General features: G+C 43.4%; 1 protein-coding gene across 4 annotated transcripts in view; it reads left to right on the plus strand.

The window, feature by feature from the left end:
- The window catches only part of ASAH2 (N-acylsphingosine amidohydrolase 2), a 77,180-nt gene that overhangs the window by 15,764 nt on the left and 34,407 nt on the right, over positions 1–27,009 (plus strand). For 3 of the 4 annotated variants that reach the window (XM_084845786.1, XM_084845784.1, XM_084845783.1), the window contains exons 2-9: positions 4,787–4,933; positions 6,334–6,395; positions 11,210–11,362; positions 11,924–12,100; positions 13,336–13,463; positions 20,657–20,734; positions 22,433–22,553; positions 26,585–26,710. In XM_084845786.1, the coding sequence (XP_084701912.1) occupies positions 4,787–4,933; positions 6,334–6,395; positions 11,210–11,362; positions 11,924–12,100; positions 13,336–13,463; positions 20,657–20,734; positions 22,433–22,553; positions 26,585–26,710 (992 nt within the window). Of the gene's footprint in view, positions 1–640; positions 781–4,786; positions 4,934–6,333; positions 6,396–11,209; positions 11,363–11,923; positions 12,101–13,335; positions 13,464–20,656; positions 20,735–22,432; positions 22,554–26,584; positions 26,711–27,009 lie in introns of all 4 variants that reach the window. The other variant, XM_084845785.1, reaches the window with a different exon arrangement.

The raw sequence follows: 27,009 nt of genomic DNA on the forward strand, positions 1-27,009 counted from the left end.
GTCCCCTCTAGGATATTAGTTCTTGACATAAAGCTCTTTCTAGATCTAAGTCGATGAATTGGAGGAATATATCCGCTCAAAGGGTGACGAGAGTTAGTCTCTTGCTTTGTTCTTTCGGCATCTGCTTCTACTTCCCTTCTAATCTTAGGTAAAATGAAAAGTGAAAAATGAAAGTACAATCCCCCATGAGGCTGGGAGCTGTTCTCTTGTGAACAGTTTTCCCCCAGGAACTCTGTTCTCCTTAACCTCAGTTCCACTAATCATGTTACAATACCTCCTGCACCGCATGCTGTCAAAATTTAGAGAAGCCATAATGTTTATCAGAGAAACTATAATGTCTCTGAACCCACCAGCTACAATTAATCATGATTAACAGTCTAATCCTATGCATGTTGATTGGGAGTAAGCCCCACCGAGTTCAACTGGGCTTACTCCCAAGTAAGTGTACATAGGGTTCACATCTGAAGTCCCACTGAAACTAGTTGAACAAGGGTGGTTGCAAGTTACTAACTAAATCTCATTGCCTTGAATTAGATGTTGCCATGCTAAAATATAAATTGGATTGGGGCCAGTATATAAGCAACTCTAACGGTTTAGAAATCACTTCCTAAAACTCTTGTTTTATGTGATCTGTTAACAGAGAGACTGACTGTTAGAAATCCTGGCGGTTATTATCACTACCCAAGTTATTATCAAAGACATCATGCCCTGAAAAACAAAGTCTTCAGTAACAGCAATTACACTGTTTTGCTCAAGAAAATCTTATCTTCACGGTGACCTGTATGTGAACCTTGATCATTAATGGAAAAACTGTTTGATGCAATATTCAGTATCTGTTTCCAGAGGGGGAGCTATGTTGGTCTGTTTCAGCAAAAACAATGAGTCCTGAGGCACCTTAAATACTAACGCATCTGTTCTGGCATAAGCGTTTGTGGGCACTATCTACTTCAGGGGTGCAGAATCTCTGGCCCAGGGGCCAAATCTGGCCCTCCAGGAGTCCTAACCTGGCCTTCTGGGGTTTCCCAGAAGGTCACAGCCTTTTCCTCTGTCCCTACCCCTTCCACCCAACTACTGATCATTTGGCAGTTTCCTAGCTTTTGTGCACTTGTCCCTCCCATTCTAAAAGGCTGAAATGCCTCGCCTAATACATACAATATAACACACAAAGGAGAAAGAAAACAAAAATATGCAAACATTTAATCTGGCAAACTTCCCAGTCATCCTATCAGCTAAACCCCAAACAAGGCTTCAGAGGAACAGTGAAAATGTCTGACTTCCAACTCAGGAGGCTGAGAAAGTTGGCTCCCTTGTTTTAATGTTAACACCAAAGAGAAATTATTTGGCCACGTCGGGATTTAAAAACTTTTTCATCTTGCCTTCAAAAAGAATGCAAAATGTAGCAGGATATTTAATATGATATTGCAGGTTATTTTGCTTTGCCAAACTTCTCGCTTTGGTGAATTGTCTTCTTCTGTCAGCAATTTCTTCAGTATAATCCGGAAAGAGCATAATCTTGTCATTTGCTGGTCCCCACCATAGCTCACCTCATTCTCTTGCCAGACACAGAAGATAATTTTTTGTAGAAACTCGTGAAAACTGAACAACAACAGTCCCAGAAGTCTCTTTAGCACCATATATTGAGCCAGGAACACGATATGCATGCTCAATATCCGGTAGAAAATCAGATGGCAACACGAATAACTCATGCAAAAGTTTATCCATAGGCTCAATGATGATAGGATGGGAAGTGGTACAGGCGACTGTGGCCCACACCTGCATGAGGTTGTGTGAGTGGCTGCAGGTATATCAGCATAGGTCACGTTCCCTAGTTATGGATGCCTTGGTGTAACTGAGCTGGGACTTCATGCTTACACTTTCTTAGAAGGCCTCTGCTGTTGTGTTACGCTGCTGCTGGCAAGTAAATCAAAATATAATCTTGACTAGTAGTTGACCTTCATTCCCAGTATCAGGAGAGGTGGATAGAAATAATGTGGGTTTTCTGTCTAACTACTGTGAACAGATCTACTACAAGAGTTTTACCTTTGCAGAGATTTCCAACCATTTGGAGTCAGTGGGCACATTTGGAATGTTGACAGTGTTGTGGGCAGTCTTACAAAATGGCTGCTGGGGGGGGCTTGCCCATTCACAAAATGGCTGCCATGGTGGCCACAAAATGGCTGCTATGAGGTGGGGGCTTGCCCCTTCACAAAATGAAGTGACCCATGGTGGGTCACAAAACACCCATTTTCCAAAAGGCAAATGGATGAGACAAAAAGAGAGTAGCTTGTTCGAAAATGTAAGTACAAGTGAGAGGTAGGTTCTTAGCTCCAAAACACAAAACCACTTTTTGGACCTAAATTTTTCTGTTCTAACAGTTATTTCACAGAAAGCAAACTGCTGAGGCTCAGAGATGTGGGGCCCAGAGATATTCTTGGACATAAAGATGGCACCGGAGGCTGATACTTCACTTTGCAGCATGCCAGCCTCCCAGTTATTTATTTTTTAATTACAAAACATCTTTAAAAGGGGACGGGTGTTCATGTGTATGAAGAAAGGGCAATTTTTCACAGACAAAGCACAAACAAAGACAGAAGCAGATAGAAAGCTGAGAGTTAGCTGAAGGCTGGAAGCATCCTGAGGTGCAGGGTACCTCTCTCCATAGATCTGACGCAGAACTGCTACCAGGGCCGGCCCTGCCATTAGGAAGAATGAGGTGTCTGCCTCAAGTGGCAGATGCTGGACGGTGGCAATGAGCAGTAGCGTAGTGGCAAATCCAGAAGTGGAGGGTCCCTTCATGACAGTAACAGCCACGCCCCCTCCTATGATTGTACAACCTTGTAAGATATACAGCCTTCAGCTGGGATCCAAAAACAATGCAGCTGAGAGTAAGGCAGTGGCATTTCAATTGGACGTCTGAGAAAAAATGCAGGGGTGTTAAAATCTTTTTCACCCACTCACTCAAACACAAACATTTTAGGTTTTCAAAATATGATAGCTTCACCCTCTCAACTCAGCCCTCATGGACAGATCCCTTCTCATTCAAACAGCCCCCTTGCACACTCCCTTAGCACCCCAATATTACCCACTAGCCTTCCCTAAGCTCCTCCATTATATCTCCCCCCTCTCCCTCCAACAGAAACGTCCACACACCCAGCTAGATTGAACAACACACACACCTAGTGGGGTAGTGGTAAATCTGGAAATGCAGGAGCTCGTTGTGACAGGCTCCAAGGGCATTCCAAACATTTCAGGCAGCTGTGTCGATCCATATCAACAAACCAGCTCTAGGAGTTTTCATCTCCACCAGGAGCACATCTTTGGTAAAGCGAACAGGTCTGAATTGCCCTTTCCAGACCAAGTCATCCCAAATACTTTGCATTCCGACATGGAACAATATATTGTTGCTTGGAAAATTCATTCCCCCCACAGCCACAGCGAGGATTGCAGCTAAGCTCAGAGGGAACAGGGAATTCGAGTGGGGGGGCAGAGGACAACAGAGTCCCTGCTAATGGAAAAGTGCCGGGGCTGTGTCCCTGCGAGCCCTGCCTCCACTACACCACTGGCAATAAGATGTTGTAGGTCAGAGCCGTATGTGCTGTCTATGGCCTGCCCAGTGCCCCTAAGCTAGTCTGCTGCCTTTAGCAGAAGATAGAGTCTGGAGGAGTGTCTGCTGTCCGACTGACTTCTGTATGTGGGATGGGGCACTGCCTGCTACTCCGGAGCCCATGTTCTTTGTCTTCACTTACGCTCTGCTTTGTATTGCAAACACCGCCAATATTATCTCCCTCCTCAGTGCTCAAGCTCCAGTGCTCTCTCTACTCCAGGAGAAACCAAAACCAGGACAGCACTGCCCTGGTCACTTCCCCCATTTGTGGAGCACTCAACAGCAACAAGAAAAAGAGAACACTTAGGCCTATCGAATCTTTAAGAAGCTGAGCGGGGGTGGGGGTGGGAGAGAAATCAGAATCAGTGCTGTGCCTGATCCATGTTGTAAAAGGCTGCAGAATAAACCATATCTGTACATCCCTGAACTTTGCAACCTACATGCAGTAAATGCCAGAATGTTAGAAGTTCAAGGGTCAGGCGATACATAATTGTGCTTGCCTATCTTTTGCCTTTCACTGATACAGCATAATTTATCGAGGAATCCTCACCAAATATTTCATTCTTCATAGCTAGTGATTATCACAGCATCGTGTGTTGCGCAAGAATTTCTTAGCCAGCATTGCTTGAGAGCCAAATTAAACATTCTCCATTGATTCCAGCGGAGACTTTTGTGATGAAAACAGGTCGGGGGAGAAGCTTAAGCCCTCCTCTCCTAAAGAGCCACAGTTCCAATTCAAACTGGGACCATGCATCCTTGCAGGAGAGAAGGGAATACAATCACATATAGCTCCACTAGGAGCAATTAAGAGAATGTTTAGTTTGGCCCTGAAACTCATGGCCGTTACAAGAGTCCCACAATGCTGCCACGTCATTTCAACAGTTGTGTGTTTCTTGCGTACCTTGGGAAATCTGTAGCTGTCCATGAACAAAAAGAACAATCCAAAAGCCACACAGTTTAGCAGAGAAATATTTCTATGTCTATATATTTTTTCACCTCTGACTTCAATTAACCATTCATACAGTTAAGAGGTTTGGTATTTTGTTTTTTCAGTTCATGATACTATTTTTTTCAGGTTCTGTAGGCACTGCATATGCAAAGGCCAAAGTTATGAACTGAGACATCTACCTAGGGTTGCCCCCACTTCTATTTTACCTGTGTCTTCTGCTTCTCTTTTTATAGCTGTTGTTCCCCAAATGAGCAAGCCCAAATCATCTTGTTCACGGCTGTCAATTGTTGTCACTGTCGTCTTCCTAATGTTGCTGACAGCAGCTGCTGTGACCCTATTAGTTCTCCACTTCCTCCCTAGCAGCAATGGGAGCAGTGGTGGTAAGTCTCTTGTTATATCTCTATTGTAATACCTAAGGGTGGTGGTGAAGCTACTGATGATATATATACTCAACTGCATTAAAGTCACTGAGGGATAGGACAGGCCAAAGGTTGGCTCTCATGGGCTCAACTGCTCTGATTCTAAAGTGGCAACAAAGAAGGATCTAGGAAACGATGAGCAGAGGAAGCAAGGGCTTAGGGAAAGAAAGGGCTCAGGCCTGAGAAAACAGCAGGCCAAGGAGCAAGGCTAAGGGTGCAATCCTATGCATGTTTAGACAGAAAAAAGGCCTATGACTCCCAGCATGCCCCAGGCCTTTTTTCCGTCTAAACATGCATAGGATTGTGCCTTAACACAGATAGCCAGTGTGGTGTAGTGAATAAAGTATTAGACTTTGGCCAGGGAGACCAGAGTTCAAATCCCCACTGAGTTATCATGCTCATTGGGTGACCTTGGTCCAACCACTTTCCTGCAGCCTAACTTACCAAACAGGGTTGTTCTGAGGGTAAAATGTAGAATCCATATCTGCCACCTTGAGCTCCTCGGAGGAGGGGTGAGATCTAAATGTGAAGAAGAACAAGATAGAAGTTTTGGAAAAGACATTATTCCAGAGCAACAAGTGGAAGAGGGGAAAGGAAACAGGAAGAGAGAATGGGGAGAGGAAAGTTACCCAAGGCCAGCAGCTACAAATGTAAGGAAGGCCGTGTTTCACATAATGATCTAAAATTTAACCAGAAAAAAAAATCTCCCCAGCTTAAAGATTTGCATTGGTATTAAATCCGGAGCAATAAGGCCAAGACATTTCTTGGGACCTTCAGAAGCGAGTGCAAGTGGATTGAAAATGAATGAATGTTTGGCTAACTGTTAACACTCACATTGCAACTTTTCCCTGCTCCTTTGGCAGGCCGGGAGGCGGGGGGGGGGGGGGGAGCCAGCTATAGCATAGCTAGCTGTGAGATGACAGTGGTTATGCCAAGATTCCCTCTCCCAGAAATTGAGCTATTTCCACTGCTCCCTCAATTCTTCTGGATTTCCTTCTCCTTCCTGAGGGAAGGGATGGTCCAAAACAGCACTTCAACCCTCTTCAGCTTTCTCTTCCAGCCAGAATAGTTGTGGGGGGGAGATCTTTGGGATTCTAGCGCTGGTTGCTCCCCACATACAGCCAGGCTCTCACCATCTTCACTCTGGATCTCTTTGCTGAGGTGGGAAACAAAACCGTCCGTGACACACTTTCCTTCCATTTTCAGCGACATTGTTCACCTCCCACCCTCTGCACTTGTGACTCAATCTTAGCAACGGGAAATCACTTTACGGAAAATGACGGTGATAGAACTGCAGTAAACCCAAGTGTTGTTGTTTTTAATCAATTCTTCTAGGTTTATAATTCTCATATTGTCTCTAGATGGCTACATAATTGGAGTTGGTCGGGCAGACTGTACTGGTCCTGTAGCTGAAATACCTTTTGTAAGTACCTGATTTAGGACCTTCCTCCCTTTTCTTTTTGCCAACATATCCTCTGACTCATTGTATTTTGTTTTGTTTTTATCTGACTATAATCTGCTTTAGTTTGTTTTAATCTGCTGTTCACTGCTTTGTGTAAACAACAATAAACCTTCAATTAAAAGTTTCTTCATTTCAGGTAAAGGCTCTTTTATTACTGCTCACTCAGCACCACTGAGGGAATAGATTAGCAATTAGTAGCCCCTCTTAACTAGTCAGCTTCTGTTCGCCACACAGGACAGGAGCATTAATTACTGGTTTCATTTTTCCTTTCCTTTCCATTCCTTACCGTTATAGCAAAATAGTACTATTCACTATAATAGAACTATTCACTATAATAGTACTATTCACTATTCTTTGCAGGTTTTATCTTGGTTTTATTCTACACTGTTTTTTATTCTTTGTTTTAATGTTTGTATTTTATGTAAATAATGTATTGTACATCACCCAGAGAACTTTGGTTATTGGGCAGTTTAAAAGTACAGTAAATTAAATAAATAAAACATCAGCCTAAGTGAAGAATTGTATATGGAAAGCAATAATTAAAGATACTCCTGCATATATCTTTGGGGGGAACAGAAAATAACTAACAAGAGGCAAACCATCATAAATCCCCCAGCAATTTTAAACAGGAAGCAATAAAAAGGGGCAGAACCTGAGAGGAAGAAGCTACTAATTCATTTTGTAAGGGACCTTTGCTAAATGAGACCTACTTGTGAGTATACAGTATAGAAAGATTTTGGAAAATCAGGGTCCTGGATTGTGTGGAGAGACTCTGTGGATACAGGAGTACAGGGCAATGGAAACATGTGAAGAGAGGGTGGGGCTGGAATGCTCCTCATGCATTCATTCGGCATGGGAGGAAGAATGCCCGAAGAGGTCTGCTGTGTCTACTTCATCTATCAGATGCTGGAGAATTTGACAATATGGCTGCAACTCTATGCACACTTACCTGGGAGTAAGCCCCATGAATCAGGGATGCCTGAGGACTTCAATCTTTGCAAAGTCCCATGTGAAATGGGCTGATTCACACCTCTTGGTCTAATGTGCGAATCTGAACTTACCTGGCCGTTCGATTTTGCACTTCTCCAAATGTTGCATATATACGTTTTTTGAGAGAACATGTACATTTAAATATTACTCTGAGGGATAAATTCATATTCAAATACTATTTTGAGAGCAATTTTTGAAAAGCAAACAAGTAGATGAATGTGGAAGCTGAACAGAACAGAATTATGACTAAAACATGTGAATGGATTACAGGCCAATATGTGGTAAAAACATGTGAAAGTGACATAGACTAGAAAGAAACAAGCTGACCTGACCTGACACTGAACACAATGGGTAAAATCCATAGAGTAGATCCATTGAAATGACTAACGTAAGTCCCATTCATTTCAATAGGTCTACTCCAAGTAGGACTTATGTTAGATTTTACCCAATGAGATTTACCTCCAAGTTATGTATGTTTTGTTGTTGTTGTTCAGTTGTTCAGTCATGTCCGACTCTTCGTGACCCCATGGACCATAGCACGCCAGGCCTTCCTGTCCTGCGCTCTCTCCCGGAGTGTGCTCAAGTCCATGTTCAATGCATCAGTGATGCCATCTAGCCATCTCATCCTCTGCCGTCCCCTTCTCCTTTTGCCTTCAGTCTTTCCCAGCATCAGGGTCTTTTCCAGAGAGTTTTCTCTTTGCATTTGGTGGCCAAAATATCTGAGCTTCAGCTTCAGTATCTGTCCTTCCAATGAGCACTCAGGGTTGATTTCCTTTAGGATTGACTGATTTGACCTCCTTGCAGTCCAGGGGACTCGTAAGAGTCTTCTCCAGCACCACAGTTCGAAAGCATCAATTCTTCAGCGCTCAGCCTTCCTTATAGTCTAGCTCTCAAAGGCATACATTACTACTGGGAAAACCATAGCTTTGATTAGACGGACCTTTGTCGGCAAGGTGATGTCTCTGCTTCTTACTATGCTGTCTAGGTTTGCCATAGCTTTCCTCCCAAGGAGCAAGTGTCTTTTAATTTCATGGCTACAGTCACCATCTGCGGTGATCTTGCAGCCCAAGAAAATAAAATCTGTCACTGCTTCCATTTCTTCCCCTTCTATATGCCAGGCAGTGATGGGGCCAGATGCCATGATCTTAGTTTTTTTAATGTTGAGTTTCAAACCAGCTTTTGCACTGTCCTCTTTCACCCTCAACAAGAGGCTCTTTAGATTCTCTTCGCTTTCTGCCATTAGGGTGGTATAATCTGCATATCTGAGGTTGTTGATAATTCTCCCAGCAATCTTAATTCCGACCTGTGATTCATTCAACCCGGCGTTTCTCATGATGTACTCTGCATATAAGTTAAATAAGCAGGGTGACAATATGCAGCCTTGTCGTACTCCTTTCCCAATTTTGAACCACTCGGTTGTTCCATGTCTGGTTCTTACTGTTGCTTCTTGACCCTCGTACAGGTTTCTCAGGAGACAGGTAAGGTGGTCTGGTACTCCCATCTCTTTAAGAATTTGCCACAGTTTGTTGTGATCCACACAATCAAAGGCTTTAGCGTAGTCAATGAAGCAGAAATAGAAATTTTTCTGGAATTCTCTTGCTTTCTCCATGATCCAGTGAAAGTTGATGATTTGATCTCTAATTCCTCTGCCTCTTCGAAACCCAGCTTGTACTTCCAGTAGTTCTCAGTTCGCATACTGCTGAAGCCTAGCTTGTAGGATTTTGAGTATAACCTTGCTGGCATGTGAAATGAGCGCAATTGTACGGTAGTTTGAACACTCTTTGGCATTACCCTTCTTTGGGATTGGAATGTAAACTGACCTTTTCCAGTCTTGTGGCCACTGTTGAGTGTTCCAAATGTGTTGGCATATTGAGTGCAGCACTTTAACAGCATCATCTTTTAGGATTTGAAATAGCTCAGCTGGAAGACTGTCATCTCCGCTAGCTTTGTTGTTAGTAATGCTTCCTAAGGCCCACTTGACTTCACTCTCTAGGATGTCCGGCTCAAGTTCAGTGACCGCACTATCATGGCTATCAGGGACATTCAGATCTTTCCTGTATAGTTCTTCTGTGTATTCTTTCCACCTCTTCTTAATCTCATCTGCTTCTGTTGGGTCCTTGCCTTCTTTGTCCTTTATCATGCCCGTCTTTGCACAAAACGTTCCCTTGAGATCTCCAATTTTCTTGAAGAGAACTCTAGTCTTTCCCATTCTGTTGTTTTCCTCGATTTCTTTGCACTGTTCATTTAAGAAGGCCTTCTTGTCTGTCCTTGCTATTCTCTGGAAATCTGCATTCAGTGGGATATGTCTTCCTCTTTCTCCCTTGCTTTTCGCTTCCCTTCTTTCCTCAGCTACTTGTAAAGCCTCATCAGACAGCCACTTTGGTTTCTTGCATTTCTTTTTCTTTGGGATGGATTGAGTTGCTGCCTCCTGAACAATGTTACGGACCTCCATCCATAGTTCCTCAGGCACTCTGTCTATCAGGTCTAATCCCTGAAATCTATTCCTCACCTCCACTGTATATTCATAAGGGATATGATTTTGGTCATACCTGAATGGTTTAGTGGTTTTCCCTACGTTCTTCAATTTCAGCCGAAATTTTGCAAGAAGCAGCTCATGATCTGAGCCACAGTCAGCTCCAGGTCTTGTTTTTACTGACTGTGTAGAGCTTCTCCATCTTTGGCTACAAAGAACATAATCAATCTGATTTTGATATTGACCATCTGGTGATGTCCATGTGTAGAGTCGCCTCTTGTGCTGTTGGAAAAGAGTGTTTGCTATGATCAGCGTGTTCTCTTGGCAAAACTCTATTAGCCTTTGTCCTGCTTCATTTTGTACACCAAGGCCATGCTTGCCTGTTTTCCCAGTTATTTCTTGACTTCCTACTTTAGCATTCCAATCCCCTATGATGAAGAGGACATCTTTTTTTGGTGTTAATTCTAGAAGGTGTTGTAGGTCATGAACCGATCAACCTCATCTTCTTCGGCCTCAGTGGTTGGGGCATAGACTTGAATTACTGTGATGTTGAATGGTTTGCCTTGGATTCGTACTGAGATCATTCGATCGTTTTTGAGATTGTACCGCAGTACTACTTTTCCCACCCTTTTATTGACTATGAGTGCTACTCCATTTCTTCTAAGGGATTCTTGCCCACAGTAGTAGATATGATGGTCACCTGAATTAAATTTGCCCATGCCTGTCCATTTTAGTTCGCTGATTCCCAAGATGTCGATGTTCAATCTTGCCATCTCATGTTTGACCACCTCCAGCTTACCTTGATTCATTGATCTTACATTTCAGGTTCCTAAACAATATTGTTCTTTACAGCATCGGATTTTCTTTTCACCACCAGACACATCCACAGCTGAGTGTCTTTTTGGCTTTGGCCCAGCCGCTTCACTCTTTCTGGCGCTACTTGGAAATACCCTCTGCTCTTCCCCAGTAGTATATTGGACACCTTCCGACCTGAGGGGCTCATCTTCCGGCGTCATATCTTTTAGCCTTGTGATACATTCCATGGGGTTTTCTTGGCAAGAATACTGGAGTGGGTTGCTATTTCCTTTTCCAGTGGACCACATTTTGTCAGAACTCTGTGCCATGACCTGTCTGTCTTGGGTGGCCCTGCACGGCATAGCTTATGGCTTCACTGAGTTACGCAAGCCCCTTTGCCACAACAAGGCAGTGATCCATGAAGGGGAATGTATGTTTTACCTCCAAGTAATTTTCCTCCAGTATGTACAGAATTGCACTGCATGTGTGGTTAATGAAATACTGTCTTCCACTGTAGATGGGCTTTGCGAGTCCCGACCAGGATGGTGCTGGCATTCTTTCTCGGCTATACTGTCGGGCATTCATCACTGCAGAGCCCAATGATGAGACCAAACGAGTGGTGTTTGTTTCTGCTGAGCTAGGAATGATGTCTCAAAGGATTAGGCTAGAGGTAAGTGGGGGAAGGAAATTGCTTTCTTTTCTTTTCCTTGTTTGATTTTATATTTAATCCAAAAATTATTGGACTCTCCGAGCTGTAATATACATGGGGCTGCTTGTGGGTTCCTGATCACCAGCTGGTTGGCCACTGTGTGAACAGAATGCTCGACTAGATGGACCCTTGGTCTGATCCAGCAGGGCTCTTCTTAGGTTCTTAATACTTAAATATTTGGGATGCCGTTCAAAACAATATAATTTTATATTATATCTATATCTCACAACAAAAGCTTTGGATATTGTATAGGAATGATGGGAGTTTCGATCCAGCACATTTGGAAGGCAGCAGTTGGGTCTCACAGACAAAAGTCTTTGCCTTTAGAAGTGTGTTGATCCCTAAGGTGCTACAGCATTCAATATATCCATGCCTCTAGTTTTCCCTGCTGAATATACATTCAAAACATGTCCTTCCCTCCAGCTGTTCTAGTGGAGAGATTTTATATAAAGATAAAATGTATTAATCATACCATTTTGATAGTGTTGGTAAACATAATAATTGCAACATCCTTCTCCTTAGGTGATAAAACAGCTGAAACAGAGATATGGAGGTCTCTACAGGCACGACAACGTTATACTCAGTGTAACTCATACCCATTCAGGGCCTGGAGGCTATTTTCAAAACACAATCTTTATGATCACAAGCAAGGGGCTCATAAAGCCTTCTCTTAATGCCATTGTCAATGGGATCCTAGCGGTAAGAACAAGCCCGGTCTACTTACTTACATTTATTGCAGCATGCAGTGGGAAACCTGTATGGTAGTGGCGCTATGGAAAAGGTTATCATGAATTTGTAGACTTGTTTTGAGATTTTGTAGTGCTACCATGTGATTCCTTAATCTTCTTTATATATTCAGTGGCTAAAGAAAAGTGATCATCAAAGCAATGCACATTCTGTAAGGAAGACATGCCATAATGCTCATTTAAAATAGTGTGTATAAGAAATGCACAGGGTGCTTCTAATTTAGTTATCATTTTATTTACATATTTATTATATTTAAATATATTAAATAAATAAATAAATAATGAAATGTATTATATCAGTAAATAAGGCTGCAGTCCTATTCACACTTACTTGGATTTGAAATATGTCCCACTGAACTCAGTGAGACTTACTTCCATGTAAACGTGCATAGGACGGCAATGTAAATATCCTCACTCCGGTCCAATGAAGGAGAACCAGGCTTATGCATGTGTATCGTTTCCTGCTTTGGGAACTGCTGGCAGAAATTGGATGTGCATTCACATTTGCAACTGCGGTAGGATGCAGTCCATCTGCACTGTATGCTCTGAATGTGTTGTGCTTGCTGATGTGCATTCAGTTGTTCATCCCCATCCATCTCCATGTCTTCATGCAACTACCAGAAGGATAGCTATGTTGCAATAAAAACATCAACGCACCTTAAAGGCTCGCAATTCAATCCTATGTCTCAACTCTGGTGGGGTATAGTGGCTAGAGTGCTGGACTGGGAGCCAGGAGATCCAGGTTCTAGTCCCCGCTCGGCCGTGGAAGCTCACTGGGCCAATCACGGACTCTCAGCCCAACCTACTCACAGGGTTGTTGTTGTGAAGATCAATGGAGAGGAGGAGGACTACGTTTGCCGCCTTCGGTTCCTTAAGGAGGAAAAAGGCGGGATATAAATGTAATAAATAAATAAAACTCTGGAGTCAGTTCTATTGAGTTCAGTTTTGTCTCTGGGCCTGCCTTAGCGTATCAGATAAAGTGGAGTCTAGTCCACAAAATCGTATGCCATAATGAATCTGTTGATCTTTAAAGTGCCACAAAACCCGTGGTCGTGGTTCTTCTTTTCATGTTAGTAGTCTTATGTTAACACTTTGTTTTTGAACTGCTAAATTGTAAACTCCTAGAGTTGGATCAAGGCCACGTATCTCTCTGTAACACTGACTTTACTCATATTTTCTAATTTTTAGAGTATTGAGATGGCTCATCAAAATATGAAAAAAGGCCGAATTTTTATCAATAAAGGGCTGCTAGAGAATAGTCAGCTCAACAGAAGTCCCCTTTCTTATCTTCGTAATCCAGTGTCTGAAAGACTCAGGTAAAAATGGGGAAAGTTATAATGCAATTGAGTTTAGAGTCTCACTAATACACCTATAATGTTAAGTGGTAAGCAGTGATTGATTGATTGTCTCATGAAAGGAAGATGAATTGAACTTTTTCGACAAGAAAGCAAAGATCAATACATATTTGGTATTAGGAGTCTGGGACTTTATGGCTGAAAATTGGCTTAATGTAATCGTCGTTTTCCCCCCAATCCAACTTGGGTTCCACATGTGTATCTTTAGAGCCCTGTTCAGATTTTACGCCTTTGTAGGGTATGCAAGCATGTGTAAGGGGGCCAAGACCATTCATGTTGGCCCCACCCCCAACATCCCTGCATGCATTTGCCCTGCCTCCTCAGTCCCTGAACACTCCACATTGTGCAGGGAGGACTGACAGGGGCTTCTTCGCACATTTGCTTGAATGTGGATAGAACCACCACCACCTGTGCCCGCACAATCAGGAACCCTGATAAATCAAGTGAACACAGGTAGAACCGCTCTTCAGGCTTGCCGCTCAACCTGGCAAGATCAGACAGAGGGAGGGCAGGGCTGGAAAGATTGGATGCCAGGCTAGTGTGCACAGCCCCATGTCCTTGACATATGTTTATATACCGTGTTTGGGTATAATGCCTGAGCAGGACTTAAGTGGATGGAGAATCTCACATGTAGCACAAGGGGGGCAGAGTATATACAATGACTTATAAGTATCCTGAATAAACAGCTGTTACAATTCCCACCCAAGAAACCCAGTGACCTGTTTATGGCAGATGTTGTATATTTTACAAACCTGCTGAGAACTTTGATGTGAACTTTGAACTTTGAACTTTTGATTTGAACTTTGAAACCCATGTGCAATAGCAAGCGACTCAGCACTTAGATTGAAAACCAGGATAAGTAACAGCAAGCACTTAGCATTACTCAGCACTTCAGCCAGGGAAACAATGATAACGAATAGCTCAACATTATGGACAATAACAACCTGTTCTGAACTTGGATAAGGAACAATGTAAACATATTATAGGACTCCAACTGATGTCCCAGCTAACCTTGAGGAAAATCCAAACCTTGTGAAAAGTCCAGTTCCACTTTTTTCAGATAAACGTATAGAACGTGCGATGTCCCTTTTCGATATAACAGGGAAGGTATTTCACTTCCCTAGTTAATATAGCGTTGAAAGTTATAATGAGCCTTTCTATATGAGGCTTTTATTGTGTGCTCATGATTGCTCACTCATGGTAGTTTGTGGGTCCAATATACAATGTCATCACCCTCCAGGGCCTCTCTCACCCTTTGCAACCATTATCACTTGTTTTTCCTAATGAGGAAAGTCTGCTATTATTTAGAAAATGCATTACAGAGCCCTGTGTAATTGCACAATTCTGCTATACCACAGTGCCATGTAGTGGTTATATAATGAAATATAAAGAAAAGCAGAGGAAGAAAAAGCCCAGAAAGAACCACGTGTAAAGGAGCCGCTGTTAACCCCACAAAGAATCCAGAAGCAGAAGCCCTGGGATAAGGTGCAAAATCAAAGCCTCGTGTAGAAATAACTCGGTTTGCACAATCAAATCAGCCCACTGTGGATGGTTTTAACCACACACGTGGGTGTGTGCTGAGCAGGACTTGCAGATTCAACACCTGGCTATAGCTTGTCAGGTTGTGCAAACCTGGCAACCGTCGGTTATGTGAGGGTTAAACAATTGCATGTTCAAGATATTTATCTGAAAAAAAATGGATCCGGAAGTGAGCATTGTACCGTTTATCTCTGTGCTGCAATTGAAACTGTGGGAATTCCATATACATAGATCATAGATCATAGAATGAAATGGTCCTATTTACCTTAAGCTTCACCTTAATAAAAACAAGGAGTTAAGTTAACAAGGTATCATGTGGACAGAATGTGAGAGTCTTCTCCCATTGTAACACTGTAACACCGTGTTAGTCTATTGCAGCAAAAACAACAAAAAGTCTTTGATCTGATGAAGTGGACTATAGTCTATGAAAGTTAGAATTTTATGCTAAAATAAATTTGTTAGTCTTTAAGGAGCCACAAGACTCTTTGTTGATTTTTCTCCCATTGTAGCTCAATATTTTTAATATAAGAACTAAGAACCATTTATTCAGTTACCTTGTATGCATGTGCCAAGCCCTCCGCCTTTAACATATACATATAGAAAAACACGTCTGCCATATACAACACAAACAATATCCCTAAGTACTGAATGTCATACTAAAGGGAGTATCAAATGAGTGCTTGCAGAGAACAAACACATGTATGTACTTATTTTCTTTGAAGATATATGTCCTTTGAAGATACAACCAACCTCTTGACTTAATGATCATCTAGACAGCTTCCAGCAGACTGCAAGAACCACCAGCTCACGCACATACAAACACAACCCAGTCGCTCTTGTTCCTCTGCCCTATGGATGGGGACAGAATGTCTGTTCTGCAATCCCTGGGCAACTGGCAGTTGTTCTTTTGACAGGGAGGGTGGGACCAGCAAACTCCTCGAAGCTGCCCCTTCAAATGCATGAAATGGCTTCTGGGACAGAGAGGAAGGCATACAGAATGTAAAACAAATGCAGAGTACATTGCGAGGCTGCTTAAGACTACAGTTCCTGGAAAGGAGAGGGCCAAGTGGAAGAGGCCTTCATGTGATCGCAACTTGTGAGCCTGCCCAGAACAACTCAAGTGGACATTCCACTGCAGTTATTTGGCATAATCCAGCATGCCCAACCCGTGCTGCAGGATTGGCACAGCCAGGGCTAATTCCAGGGTTTGCAGGACTCTTGGCAAGATGTTCTCAATGGGCTCACCTCTCTGAACCTCCTCCTCCTCGCACTATTGACACTGCCCATTCACTTGCCTCTCCCTTGGGGCTCAATATGCAGTGGGGGAAGGGGCAAAAGCTGCAGAGATTACAGCTTTTTCTTTGCTCCCCTCACTGCTTGCTCACTTGGAGAGGGCAGGGGAACAGGCAGCAACAGCTGGTCTAGTAGGCTGTGGTGCTGGAGAAGACTCTCATGAGTCCCCTGGACTGCAAGGAGGTCAAATCAGTCCATCCTAAAGGAAATCAACCCTGACTGCTCATTGGAAGGACAGATACTGAAGCTGAAGCTCAAATATTTTGGCCACCTAATGTGAAGAGAAAAGTCACTGGAAAAGACCCTGATGCTGGGAAAGATTGAAGGCAAAAGGAGAAGGGGGCAGCAGAGGATGAGATGGCTAGATAGCATCACCGATGCAATGAATATGGATTTGAGCACACTCCGGGAGAGAGCGCAGGACAGGAAGGCCTGGCGTGCTGTGGTCCATGGGGTCACAAGGAGTCGTCGGACATGACTGAATGACTGAACAACAGGTAGCAGGCCCCTTACTGGGGCATAGGTGGTTGACAATGCCCACCCCTGATGCCTGCACTGTATACAACAGTGCAGTGGTGCTCTTCTACAGCTCTCACTAGTTTGATGGATGTATGCACAGCGGAACATCCCACTGCATCGTCCCGTTTCTTACTCACCTCCTATGTAAGGATGGGGGAAAGATTCATTCAGTCCACCTTTCAAAGCAAACCTGCCTAGTTTGCATGCTCATACCACTTTGCAAACCGAAACTCCATTATCTTTTGGAGTTTGTACCTCTCTAAATTTGGTGATGGAGTTCTCCAATCAAAAAGTGCATTCAACAATGTGCATATTGGTGTAAAAAATGTTCAAAATACATTATGTTAGGGAAATTGCTTGCAAAAAAAAGTGTGGATATTAGAATCATAGAATCATAGAATAGTAGGGTTGGAAGGGGCCTACAATGCCATCGAGTCCAACCCCCTGCTCAATGCAGGAATCCAAGTCAGAGTATCCCTGACAAATGGCTGTCCAGCCTCGTCTTGAACGCCTCCAGTGTGGGAGAGCCCACCACCTCCCCAGGTAATTGGTTCCATTGTCGTATTGCTCTTACAGTGAGGAAGTTTTTCCTGATGTTCAGCCGGAATCTGGCTTCCTGTAACTTGAGCCCGTTATTCCGTGTCCTGCACTCTGGGATGATCAAGAAGAGATCCTGGCCTTCTTCTCTGTGACAACCTTTCAAGTACTCGAAGAGTGCTATCATATCTCCCCTCAGTCTTCTCTTCTCAAGGCTAAACATGCCCAGTTCTTTCAGTCTCTCTTCATAGGGCTTTATTTCCAGTCCCCTGATCATCTTTGTTGCCCTCCTCTGAACCCTCTCCAGTTTGTCTGCATCCTTCTTAAAGTGTTGTGCCCAGAACTGGACACAGTACTTCAGATGAGGCCTAACCAGTGCTGAGTAGAGGGGAACTAGTACTTTCTGGGATTTGGAAGCTATGCTTCTATTAATGCAGCCCAAAATAGCATTTGCCTTTTTTACAGCCACATCACATTGTTGGCTCATATTCAGCTTGTGATCGACAACAATTCCAAGATCCTTCTCGCTTGTAGTGTGGTTGAGCCACGTATCCCCCATCTTCTAACTGTGCATTTGGTTTCTTTTTCCTAGGTTTAGAACTTGGCATTTATCCCTATTAAATGTCATTCTGTTGTTTTCTGCCCAGCGCTCCAGTCTATCCAGATCACTTTGAATTTTGTTTCTGTCTTCCAAAGTATTAGCTATCCTGCCCAATTTTGTGTCATCTGCAAATCTGATCAGCATTCCCTGCACCTCCTCGTCCAAGTCATTAATAAAAATGTTGAAGAGCACTGGGCCCAGGACTGAGCCCTGCAGTACCCCACTCGTTACTTCTCCCCAGTTTGAGAAGGTCCCATTGATAAGCACTCTTTGAGTCCGATTCTGTAGCCAACTGTGGATCCACCAGATCGTTGTTTCATCTAGCCCACTTTGAGCTAGTTTGCTCATCAGGATATCATGGGGCACTTTGTCGAAAGCTTTGCTGAAGTCGAGGTATATGATGTCTACAGCACTCCCACTGTCTACAAGGGAAGTTACTTGATCAAAAAATGAGATCAGATTTGTCTGGCAGGACTTGTTTTTGACAAATCCATGTTGGCTTCGAGTAATCATGGCATTGTTGTCAAGGTGCTTCCAGATGGATTGCTTTATGATCTGCTCCAGAATTTTCCCAGGGATTGATGTCAGACTGACTGGTCTGTAGTTCCCAGGTTCCTCCTTTTTACCCTTTTTGAAGATAGAGACAACGTTAGCCCTCCTCCAGTCATCTGGCACTTCCCCAGTCCTCCATGATTTCTCAAAGAGAATAGACAGCGGTTCTGAGAGTTCTTCTGCCAGTTCCTTTATGACTCTAGGATGCAGTTCATCTGGCCCTGGAGATTTGAACTCATTCAAAGTAATGAGGTGTTCCTTGACCATATGCCTGTCGATCTCAAGCTGCAATCCTGCCCCTTCAGCCTGTACTTTGCCTTTGCCAGGGGGGTCATAGACCCTCTTTTGGGAGAAGACTGAGCCAAAGTAGGAATTGAGCACCTCTGCCTTTTCTTTGTCATCTGTTATCGTTTTGCCATCCTTATTTAATAGCTGAACCACCATTTCTTTCCTCTGCCTTTTACTATGCACGTAGCTTCAGAAAGCCTTTTTGTTGTTTTTAGCATCCCTTGCTAACCTCAGCTCAGTCTCAGCTTTAGCCTTCCTGATGCCATCCCTGCAATTCTGTGCTATCTGCCTGTACTCTTCCTTTGTTACTTGGCCTTCTTTCCACTTCCTATATGTGTCCTTTTTTGTTTTCAGGTCATCCCTAAGCTTTTTGTGAAGCCACATTGGCTTCTTCTGTTGTCTTCCACCTTTTCTTCTTGTTGGAATTGTTTGTGATTGTGCCTTGAGAATTTCGTTTTTTAAAAGCTCCCACCCATCTTGGACTCCTTTTCTCATTAGCGTCGCTTGCCATGGGACCTTACTGATCATTGTTCTGAGTTTATGAAAATCAGCTTTCCTAAAATCCAGGGTACGCGTTTGACTACACTCAGCTTTTGCTTCCCTTAGAACCAAGAACTCAAGTACAACATGGTCGCTTTCTCCCAGAGTTCCTGTAACTACTACTTTATCCACTATGTCATCTCTGTTGGTTAGGATCAAGTCAAGGATAGCCGATCGTCTAGTTCCTTCCTCTACTTTCTGTAGGAGGAAGTTATCCACCACACAAGTCAGGAATTTCCTGGAGGGGCCATGTTTTGCAGAATTTGTCTCCCAACAAATATCAGGGAAATTGAAGTCCCCCATTACTACTACATCATGCTTCCTTAAAACATTGGCTATTTGCTTTTCAAAAGTTTCATCCTTGTCTTCTCCTTGATTGGGTGGCCGGTAGTAGACTCCGACCACCAGGTTCCTTTTATTCTTTGCTCCATTTATTTTAACCCAGATGCTCTCGATGGGGCTACCAAGCTCCTCCTCCTGTATTTCTGTGCAGAGATATGTATTTTTCACATGTAGTGCAACCCCACCTCCCTTGCTGTTCCTCCTGTTCTTTTTGAACAAGTTATATCCTTCAATTGCTGTATTCCAGTCATGAGAGTCATCCCACCAAGACTCAGTTATACCTATCAGGTCATAATTTCCCTCTTGTATTAAGAGTTCAAGTTCGTTCTGTTTGTTTCCCATACTCTGGGCATTAGTATAGAGACATCGAAGACCATGTGCTTCATAGTCTGGCTTTCTTCCTACATGTGTCTGAAGACTATTATTGGGTGCTATCAGAGCTGTTCTCTCCGTTGCAGTGCATGTGCCTACATCCATTGTTACCCCCCAACATTACATCTCCCTTCCCCGTAGGATTCAGTTTAAAGCCCTCCTGATGAAGTTCTTCATGCTGTGGCCAAACACATTCTTCCCATCCTTTGTGAGGTGCAACCCATCCCTAGTCAACAGCCCATCTTCCAGGAAGTATAGCCCGTGGTCCCAGAATCCAAATCTCTCTCGTTGGCACCACCTTTGTAGCCAGTCATTCATTAGACAAAATGAATACAAAAATGCATGTTTTAGGAGAAATGTGCCCAAGAAAACCTTACAAATTTTCATGTGGACTTTTAAAAAAACCTCAAAGTTCAAGACAAACCAGACTTAAGATTGGTAAAAATGAGAAACCGAGAGAAATGGAAATTGAGCGGTTTTTCCATCCCTACTCCTATGTATATGTTTCCAACTCTGCAGCCGATTACTCTAATTGTGAAGTAATAATTACTCTCTTCTCGGCATTGTCTAGATATTCATCAAACACAGACAAAGAAATGGTGGTTCTGAAGATGGTTGCTGACAATGGCCAAGAAATAGGAATGTTAAGGTAAGAATTCTCAAAGTTCCATTAAAAATAAGGTGAGATAAAGGCCTTATCAAAATGCAGGGGACCTGAGAGATGGAGCTACAGAAAGAACAGTGGGTGGGAAACAGGAAAAAAGGGGTCACAGAGAGATGGGTGTGCTGACTTGTAATGATGCAGAGGGACATGGAGAGGAGAGACAGTGCATTAACAGAGAAAGGAATTCAGAGATATCTGTGATTTTGCAAATAAGGAAGGAGAAGCATGCAGTGGGGGACCAAAAAAAGAGGAAAACGGGAATTCAAGGAATGGGCTAAAAGGGAAACATTAAACTTGAATCTCTTGAGTTAATAAAAATATGAAGTGACCTGGTAATGTAAAGGTCTGGTCTACACACATGGCAGAATGAGGGAGTAGAATGGGCAATACCACTTCAGGGTGAAGATGTTAGATACTAGTTTTGAATGTTCCCCCATATTAAAAGCAACAACAACACCTTTCTGCTGGTCAATAATTAGCTAATCGGGGAGAAAGATCCTAGCCAAGCACTTTCCCTGTTGCACTAGTTTTCGAGTTGTATGTATTTTTCATATTGGGGAGCAATCAAAATTGTGATCCACCCCTGTAGTCTAAAGTAGAAATGCCAGTGCCACCAAATTTCATATTTAGTCAGCTGGCTAGTCAAATGTCACCTGTTCGTCATGCTTACCTTTTTAATGAGCCTGTACTAGCATTGTACGAATTCACTATTATGTTTGGAATTGATCATGAGCTTCTGAACATGCACAGTCTGTATCTAAACAATGCCATTACTGCGCATGTGCTTGAATGATCCAGTACATATCATTGCCATTACTGCAACTCTGGTTCCGCAAGGAGGGGGGGGGGAGGACGCCGATGCTGACTCTGTGGGGTTCATCTTCTTCTCCCCCCCCCCTTCATACCAGTGATCAGCAATGGTGAGTAAATATCACATCAGATTGGCAGGCCGCATGAAACCAACCCATCAGGAAGGGGGTGCATAACATGGTGCTGCATGATGTCATGATGCAGTACACATTTCCAAACTGCAAATTCCAAGATGCAATTTGATATTGTGCATGCATAAAAGCTCATTTATGTGAAATGAGAGTTTGTTCTAAGGGAGAACTCTCCTCTGAGTTTACGTGGGTAAATTCATTCTTTTCTGAGAATAAAATAAAACAACCTTAAAAGGTTATATATTTTTGCTGCAATTCTATGGTCCCTGGAAGGGCATCCCAAGGGTCACTGGATACATCAGATATCCCTCTCCAAGGGCAGAAAGAGAGGTCTGTCCTCAGAGGGGAAAATCTGAACTTCAAACCCATCTCTCCGCTGCTATGGAAACCTCTGGGGCTGGTTCTTCTCTGATGTCAGAACTTCAGTGTTCTGGTCCCCAGTGAGACCCCCAAACTTAACAGCAGATCTACACAAGCCCTGGAACTGACATAAGTAATTTCTTCCCATTGAAACCAATGAGAGGGAATTTGTAAAAAAGAAAAACCACAGAAAAGGGCAAGAAGCGCACACACGGGGGTGAGGCGACACCACTCCTCCTAACTTCTGCTTTACCATCATGACTTCAGAAGAGCTTTGGATTCTTCAGAGCTCCTGACGCTAGAGCTCCCCTGCCCCCTCAGATTGGATTTCTCTGCAAGTGACTGTTTTTCCAGTAATTTTGATCTTCTGATTATTTACTAGCTGGTTTGCCATTCACCCAGTCAGCATGAACAACAGCAACACCCTTACAAATAGTGACAATGCTGGTTACGCAGCTTATCTCTTTGAACAAGAGAAGAATGAAGGATACTTGACAGGAAAGGTATGAACAATTATGGCGATCATCTTCACATCAGTTAAGGTTTTACGGATATCATATCTCAATATATTCCAGTGTTCAAGCCACTAATATCAGTCAGCCTAAGTTATGTTTGCAGTTAATTGAGAAGTTCCATAGTTTACCACATGGTTTCTGATTTTTCTGTTTTTTTCTGATTTTAGCAAGGATAAATTACATAATAGTAACTTCCACAAAAATTGTAGTAGGCACCACATCTGCTTTTTCTCCTGCTGGAAGCTGAATTCTAATCCAGAAATGATGACTAAATTCTCATAAAACATTGGTCACCGTCCAACCATGTTTGGTGGCAATGCAAAAGGGGGCCTTTTCAGTGGCCACACCTGGGCTGAGGAACTCCCTGCTAGGGATGGACGAAAGGGACTTACCTGGTCCCGCAGCTTGCTTCGCGGTGGGGGGGAGGCACTTCGGTTCTCCCCCCGAAGTTCAGGCGAGGGGGGGGAGGCGCCCCGCCTCGCCCGGCCGAAATTCAGGCTGGGGGGGAGGCACCCCATCCCTCACCGCCGAAATTCAGGCCAGGGAGGAGCGCCCCGTCTACCCGGCCGCGAAAAAAAAAGGAAAGTAAAAAAAAAAAAACCACACCCGTGATAGGCTACGTAACGATTTACGTAGCCTATCACAGCTAGATTTCCAAAGTCAGACGTGATAGGCTATGTAAATCGTCACGTAGCCTATCACGGGTGACTTTGAAAAAAAAAAAGTGCGTACGCAAATGGCGGCACCCATGGGGCACCGCCATTTGCGTTCCTTAGTTTGGCACGTCTAGTCTACGTAAAGATTTACATAGACTATGGCGAAAATAAGGGCAACGCAAATAGCATTCCCTTATTTTCGCCATAGTCTACGTAAATCTTTATGTAGACTAGACGTGCCAAACTAAGGAACGCAAATGGCGGCGCCCCATGGGCACCACCATTTGCATATGCGTTTTTTTTTCCCAAAGTCACGCGTGATAGGCTACGTGACGATTTACGTAGCCTATCACGGCTGACTTTGGAAATCTAGCCATGATAGGCTACGTAAATCGTTATGTAGCCTATCACGGGTGTTGTTTTTTTTTACTTTCCTTTTTTATTTTGCAATGGCAGTGGCAGCAGCCGGTCAGAAGACCGGCCGCCACCGAAATGCCGCTGAAACGCCGCCGGGACCCACCGCCGAGAGGGACATTCGCACGAGGTAAGTCCCATCCCGGGGGGGGTGGGGGGCCGGCAGAGAATTTCACCACCAGTTTCAGGGGGCCGACTGCGTTGGCATTCGGCCTCCCGGAGATTCATGGAGAAATTCTCCGCCATCCCTACTCCCTGCTGGTTTCCAAGTTCACTCCCTGTCTGCTGACCTTCCACCAGCAGGCAAAGACCACTTTATTCAAGTAAGCTGGTGGTGCGTAAGTGGGCATGTTGAACTGGATGCTGTTTTTACTCTGTAGCTGTTGTCTTTTTAATTGCAGTGGAAGGTGGTGGCTCTGCTCCCCAAGGTGCTGAACCTATTTTGGGGATAGGGTTCAGCACCTTGGATAGTTCCTTTAACGTTCTGGCTGGTTCTGTGTAAAACCCAGAATGGATTCACATCCCCATCAAGAACAGAGCCGCCAGCCTCCATTTTTTAATTGTGTTTTAATGTATTTGCTTATTGTTGTTTTTAGTAGTGATTGTAAGCTGCCTTGAGTGCCATCTTTGGTAGAAAGGCAGGGTACAAATAAAATAAATAAAATAAATGTATTTGAGTGGAAGACAGTAAAGGGCACCCTTAAGTCTCCCATCGAAAATTGATGGGGTGTAATAATACTTACATTGGTCAGTTAGGGCCCAACATTTCTTCATTAAAAATTGCACTCGCTCTGTGCAAGTGTTGAGCCACACATGAGAGCTAAAAAGGTGGCAATGGTAACGATGTGCATTGAAATCCCAGGACCCTTGCACACTGGCCTCTACCTCCTTGATCCTGACCTTACCACACTGTGCAGCAAGGTCTGAAGGGCTTCTACTCACGTTCATTTGAACACCAGTAGATTCCTCCACATGACTGGGAACCCTGATAAAGCAGGGTTCCTGATCATGCAGAGGGTTCTACTCACAGTCAAGCCACCATGACCAGAAGCCCACATTAGACCTTGCTGCTCAATGTGGCAAGGTTGGAAACAGGGAAGGAAGAGCCCTTGGGATGGCACTTCCATGCCCATCCTCATCTCTGCCACCCTCCCCCCTCCCGTAGCCCTCGTGCCTACAGGCCAAATGCCTGCATAGGGATACTGGATGTTAATAACCGTATACATGAAGAGTACGTTTTATGTGCCTATTTCCATGCTAGAATTTCTCTGGCTAAAGTAAGTCACAGATATTTCTTGACTTGATACAGTATTAACAATCAGCATTTATTGTGTGTTCTAGACTTCCTATGCCGTATCTCAGATTGGCATGCTACAAATGATTTATTTATTTATTCATTTCATTTCTGTACTGCCCAATAGCCGAAGCTGTCTGGGAGGTTCACAAAAATTAAAACCAAACGGCACACAATAAAACAATATAAAATATATAGAACATTAAAACCACAATATAACAATACAACCACAATAAAACCTAGCAGCAATGCAAAGATTTAAAATACAGTTTAAAACAGCAAAGCTAAAAGTCTAGAAAACTAAAATGCTAAAATGCCTGGGAAAATAAAAAGGTCTTCACCTGGCCACGAAAGGAATACAATGTAGGTGCCAGGCGAACCTCACTAGGGAGCTCATTCCACAGCCGGGGTGCCACAGCAGAAAAAGCCCTCCTCCTAGTAGCCACCCACCTCACTTCCTTTGGCAGGGACTCACGGAGAAGGGCTGCTGAGGATAATCTTAAGGTCCAGGCAGACACATATGGGAGGAGGAGATTCTTCAGATAACGTGGGCCCAAGCCATTAAGGGCTCTGGATGTTAATACCGGCACTTTGAATCAGGCCCGGAAATGGACTGGCAGCCAGTGCAGCTGAAAAAGTACTGGCATAATAATTCTGCTCAGTCAACTCAGCCCAACCCATCTAGCCTAACCCAGCATTTACTTAAATTACCACCTTGTAAGGAAAATGTTGAGCTTTAGTTAGGTGCTAAATATGCAAAGGTTCAATCATGCTGAAAGATCAGAGACAAGGAAGGGAGTGAAGCAACAAAGATACTATGTATGCCAGGTTTCATTGAATGTCATAATGATAAAGAAACATTCTCTGCCCTTGCTCAAATAATCTCTTGCAATATTTGCCTTAATTAAATAGAGATGGAAAATTGTAGACCATGTATGCTAGGGATACGGGCAAAATTTGTTTGGTTCGCATTTTAATGCAGACTTAATTTAGCACTTTTGAACCAATACACAAACCAAAACTCAGGCATCCTTCACAATCCACGCTTCTACAAATTCTGCAGCATTTTCCATTTTGCAATGGAGTTCTCCAATCAAAAAATCCATACAGAATACATATACGCATACAGAATTGTGTATATTAGGGGACAGTGCACACAAAAATGCACATATGAGTGAAAATCACATTAACAAATGTATTGTATTAGGAAAATTTGCTTGCAAAAATTTGTATATTAGGCAAAATTGCATACCAAACATGTGTACTAGGAGAATACGCACAAAACGTTTTACAAACTTCCATGCATTTTATTTAAAGTCAGCATTAGGGACGAACTGAACTTAAAACTGGAAATGTTTCCAAAGTTTGGGACAAAAGCTGGCTGGCTACTGTGTGAACAGAATGCTGGACTAGATGGACCTTTGGTCTGATCCAGCAGGGCTGTTCTTATGTTGTTAAGACTGGAAAAAATTAGAAAAGGAGAGAAACCAAAATAGACAGATTTGTCCATCTCTGTTTCTAAGGGGCTTATGCCAGTTTCACAGTCTTACATTTACCACCAGGATTTTCCACGAGACACAAGAATGGATTTGTGACAGAAATTTCATAGCCATATCTTTAACAGAGTCACTGACATGACCGTCCTCCTCTTTCAGGGACCATACGTGGCAGCATTTGCATCAGCTAACCTGGGAGATGTGTCTCCAAATATAAAGGGCCCACACTGCATAAACACAGGGGAGTCGTGTGAGAACCTCAACAATTATTGTCCAGTAGGTGGGGTAGGTATTGCATCTGGATCAAAGATTTGAGCCCTCTGCCACTGAAAGCATAATGCCTCCCTCATACCCAAGATGACCAATCCTAATTAGTAGGTTGGACAACCTACAATGTTATTAATATGCCAGCTGGTCCATCTTGCATATAATGCATTTGGCTCTTTCTGTTTTGGAGTAATTTTTTTAGTAGGTTATCTCATGAGGTCCTGAGGTGCTTAGAATGTAGATTAAAAGCAATTAGAATAAAAATAATTACTCTGACACTGCCCGGGGGCCAACCTACACCAGGCTTTTACTCCAGG

This window comes from Heloderma suspectum, chromosome 3, assembly GCF_057233095.1.
Source record: "Heloderma suspectum isolate Gila_16-S chromosome 3, 16-S_ref, whole genome shotgun sequence".
NCBI classification, from domain to species: Eukaryota; Metazoa; Chordata; class Lepidosauria; order Squamata; family Helodermatidae; genus Heloderma; species Heloderma suspectum.